The 4,051-nt window shown below is 34.7% G+C and overlaps 1 protein-coding gene across 1 annotated transcript in view; it reads right to left on the reverse strand.

Moving 5' to 3' along the window:
- Positions 1 to 3,516, reverse strand: part of LOC107300773 (PDZ and LIM domain protein 5-like) — a gene marked incomplete at its 3' end in the record, with an annotated part of 10,637 nt that extends 7,121 nt beyond the window's left edge. The window contains exons 1-4 of the mRNA XM_015830065.1: positions 3,433 to 3,516; positions 3,138 to 3,154; positions 1,100 to 1,117; positions 4 to 129 (exon numbers count right to left, since the gene is read on the reverse strand). Coding sequence (XP_015685551.1) covers positions 4 to 129; positions 1,100 to 1,117; positions 3,138 to 3,154; positions 3,433 to 3,516 — 245 coding nt within the window. The remainder of the gene's footprint in view (positions 1 to 3; positions 130 to 1,099; positions 1,118 to 3,137; positions 3,155 to 3,432) is intronic.
- Between the last annotated feature and the right edge of the window lie 535 nt (positions 3,517 to 4,051).

Raw genomic sequence — 4,051 nt, forward strand, 5'->3', positions numbered from 1 at the left:
GACTGAGTAGTTCCAGTCCTTGGGTGCCAGTCCTCAGTATCTTCAATCAGTCTCTTCTTGCTGTTGTTGCTATGAACCGGTGGATGGAAAAAATCTGTATTTCTGTACACGACGTGTTTTCGTGGTGGACTAATACAATGAATAAGGGCAATAAAACTTGATGAGTTACATTGATCAAGGCCAAGATGCTAAGTATATGTATTTAATATAGATCTTGCTGGAGTAAGTTATTGCTTCCTTCAGGTTAGATAAAAAAATTAAAGTGCATGGCATCCAGGTTTCAGCTGTTCCTTTTTAAAGAAACATAAGCTGCAACCAATATCTACATCAGAACCTGCATGAATAGAAGCTAATAATTCATAGAATCCATCATTTAATTCAGTGAACAGTTCTTAATAAGATAGTACATGGCTGCATCTCCTTGTATTGGGCTCTAGGAAAAACAAAACATATTACATTTTCCACAGAAAAATATTATACAGCAATGTTCTTCTCTTTTTTTTACTCCCTTGCTATATCTATTCTAAAATATAGTTTACCACATTAATTGAATGATAAATTTAAAAAATATTATAAAGTCGATCAACTGTTAAAATGGCTAACTTGCATTGTTGAACAGTACTGAGATTACGCGGTCCTGCATGTATGAATTTGGGTGAAAAATTCTTAAATACAAAACAATTGGTAAGATTTTGTCTTATAGCAAGACAACAAAAAAGATAGACGAAGGAAGGAAAGGAAAGGAAAGGAAAGGAAGGGAAGGGAAGGGAAGGGAAGGGAAGGGAAGGAAGGAAGGAAGGAAGGAAGGAAGGAAGGAAGGAAGGAAGGAAGGAAGGAAGGAAGGAAGGAAGGAAATCCTATTGCCACTGAAGAATAGAAGAATAAGGAGAGAAAGGCAATAGTTAAGTTGGTAGAAAGGATAACCTAAGTAGAATTTGGAATGGTACAAAAATTAGTTATGGATGTGCAGAACAATTTCAGGCAAACTGTAAACTATCACAACTTGCTCCCTCTCTCCACACCCACCCTGATCAAAAATACAGACCATAGTTAAAAACTGCACATAATATTGAACATCAAAAAGGCACGTGGCTATTACCGTTTAGGTGGGTTTTTCCTTTTATCATATTGGAAAGAGCAAGGGAACAGAATACAAGACAGTCCAGCATAAGGAGAAGAAAGAACAGAAAGACAAAAGAATTAGAAGTATTAAGCTTAACTGCTGTTACTATTGACAAGTCACCAAATAAAATAATTTAATAATAATTTTATTCTCCCAAGGAAGAAACTGTATTGGCTTATTTGAGCCTCATTTTACCCTCTCAATTTCCCCATTTAAGCTTGGCATAAAGCTGAGCCAATTTCTCCTGAAGCAAAAGCACCCCATTCTGTTTGATACTATTGGGCATATTGGTATTTTTTTTTCTTCCAAATGTGGGACCCTTTGCAGTTACTTTTGAATAAGCAACGGTTCTCCACTATAAACTACAGTCTTCCTGGGCAACTTCACAGACATCATCAACTCAACTTTACTGAGGAGATAAGGCTACTTATTGCAAACCACACTGTGACTGGCCCTTTTTTGCAATACCTGAACAGGATGATAGAATCTCGTATAAGAAGATCACAAGGTCATCTAAAAATCCAGGTGACTTTTGCATCTTTGCTTAATAATTTCTATCGCACAGAAACTCATCATGTTCACCCTGGAGTACCTCTTGCTATTCAGATCTTTCGTCTGACATTTAGCATCAAACTACTTCCTAAACTTTCTATTTTAAGAGTGAATTCAGTAATTCAGTGTATACATTTACTTCTCTTTGTCATGTTTTCATCATACACTCAAAAAGTATTACTCTGGTACTCAACTGCTTTGAAACTCATCACATTTGGTACTCAACACAGTGATATGAAAATTTTGTTCCAGTATTCATTCTTTGGTACTCAATGCACAAGCTACAACTTATTGGTGTCGACTGCCTTGTGACTCACTACATTATTCCTTATGGGGAAATTTTTTTGGTACTCATCATGTTTTGTACTTATCGCACTTCCTGGTACCAATTAATGATGAGTATCGAGATACCACTGTACTGAATATAGACTAAAAGTCTCCATATAAAATACTGGACAGAAAGAAGGAGAAAGGATATACTATTCAGATTCAACCTTTCCCAATTCTACTACCGTACTATAGTGTCAACTATTCTGATCATTCCTAAGAATACACCCCAAAGAGGAATGATGGTCACTGTAGTTCAAGACATCAGGAGAACAACGACTGGAGAAAGTTAATTTATTGCATAGTTTTTTTTAATTCTTTCACCAAAACAAAAAGTATTGTAACATTCCCAAACTTAGAGAAAATGGAAGTTAATTCAAAAAGGCTACCTACAGAATACAGCAATTATTTTATATAAACTGTAGCTCAAACATTAAGAGAGTGATTAGTAAAGTACTTACACCTCATCAGGGTTACTGAAGGAATGAGGGACAGAAAAGACACAAACAATGGATTCGATTCCAGGACGTTCAAGTACAGATAAGGAATAACATAGAAAATGGGATCAAAAAAAGAGTTAATAAAAGTTAATTGTAATATTAAAGCCAGATGGGAAAAATAGTTTCATTTAATCATGAATAGGAGATAAAGCTAACAGAATTTCCAACTGGTATTTCTAGAATGATTTCTTGCTGACTTTTACCAGCAGCTACCCCACCATGCCACAAGGTGGAGGCACAAGTTAAGGTAAAGTCATGGCAAATTTATTTCTTCCCTAAATCAATGGGAGAATAGGGAAGAGGCAAGAAAGAGGCTGAAAAATCCTTGAATTAAATTTAATTCCAATAAATGTCTTCATTTATTTCTATCTTAATAGAAAAAAAATCACCCATTTTAATGTCTAATCGCAGACATTAAAAAGAGACTCATTCGCTGTTATTATCTCTACTATTTGCCAGTTACTCAAGACAAAATTTAATATTGTAAATAAAACCACACACCAGTGAAAATGCAAACAATTTATGTTGCTTTAACTTCAAAAGCCAAGGCTCTATTTTGCAGAAATTTAATTCTGGGACAGCCACACATGCCAAAGCACAAAGCACAACTCCATTCTAGTGGAACGAATACTAACTTTGTCACTGTTGTAATCTGTAACGGGAGTGAAAAAATCAATATGTTTATTATAGCAACTTCCCTACTGTTCTACTTTATCATACCCAAACCATGTAAGTTCACGTGTTTTCATACATTTCAAACCAATATAAATAATCTATTTTATCCCTTGATTACCCAAGGGATCCATCTAATGCAAAAAATTAATTACCATGCATGAACTAAGAACACAATTCAAAACAAAATCACATGCAGGCACTTAAAGAGGAAACCATTTCTGAAATTTGGCAACCTTAAGGTGTGTGGACTCTTACTTCCCGAATTCCCCAGTCATTAACCAAGAGTTGAAGTTCACACATCTTAAAGTTGCCAAGTTTCAGAAACACTGGATTAGCCATTCACTGCCCCATAGCAGAAACTCCTTTCAAGATATGACTTTACATCATTATCTAGCTAGCTCCCTCTTGGAGTATCTATTCTTCTTCAGTTGGACATGTATGTCAATTTTAAATTTATAAAGTGCCAAAATTCAAGGAGCACTCTATTTTAAGACAGATTTATAGGAAGTAGGATAGATTAGACATTTTACTTCATTTATTGATTACACAGTGGCTAATTTGCACAAGATACTAAAACATTTGCTTCTCCATTTTGGCCTAAGAATGTTAATCTATCCACTAGGTGTCGTATGCTGCTACTACTCAATTACTTTTGATATCAATGAAGTGGAAATAGCTGTTTCTATCTCTATACGCAAACATGACAAATCCTAATATGATTAATTATATTCATCTGCCAACTTTAAATATAATTCTTGATTAAGAGATGCAGTCACGCACTTAGAAATTAATATTATCTTTGGTAAAAAATAAAGCATTAGTAATCATACATGTTGCTCTATAAAAACCACAGTATTTTCAGAAATATGGAGAA

Source organism: Protobothrops mucrosquamatus, unplaced genomic scaffold (genome assembly GCF_001527695.2).
Source record: "Protobothrops mucrosquamatus isolate PMUCROS unplaced genomic scaffold, P.Mucros_1.0 scaffold8398, whole genome shotgun sequence".
Classification (NCBI taxonomy): domain Eukaryota; kingdom Metazoa; phylum Chordata; class Lepidosauria; order Squamata; family Viperidae; genus Protobothrops; species Protobothrops mucrosquamatus.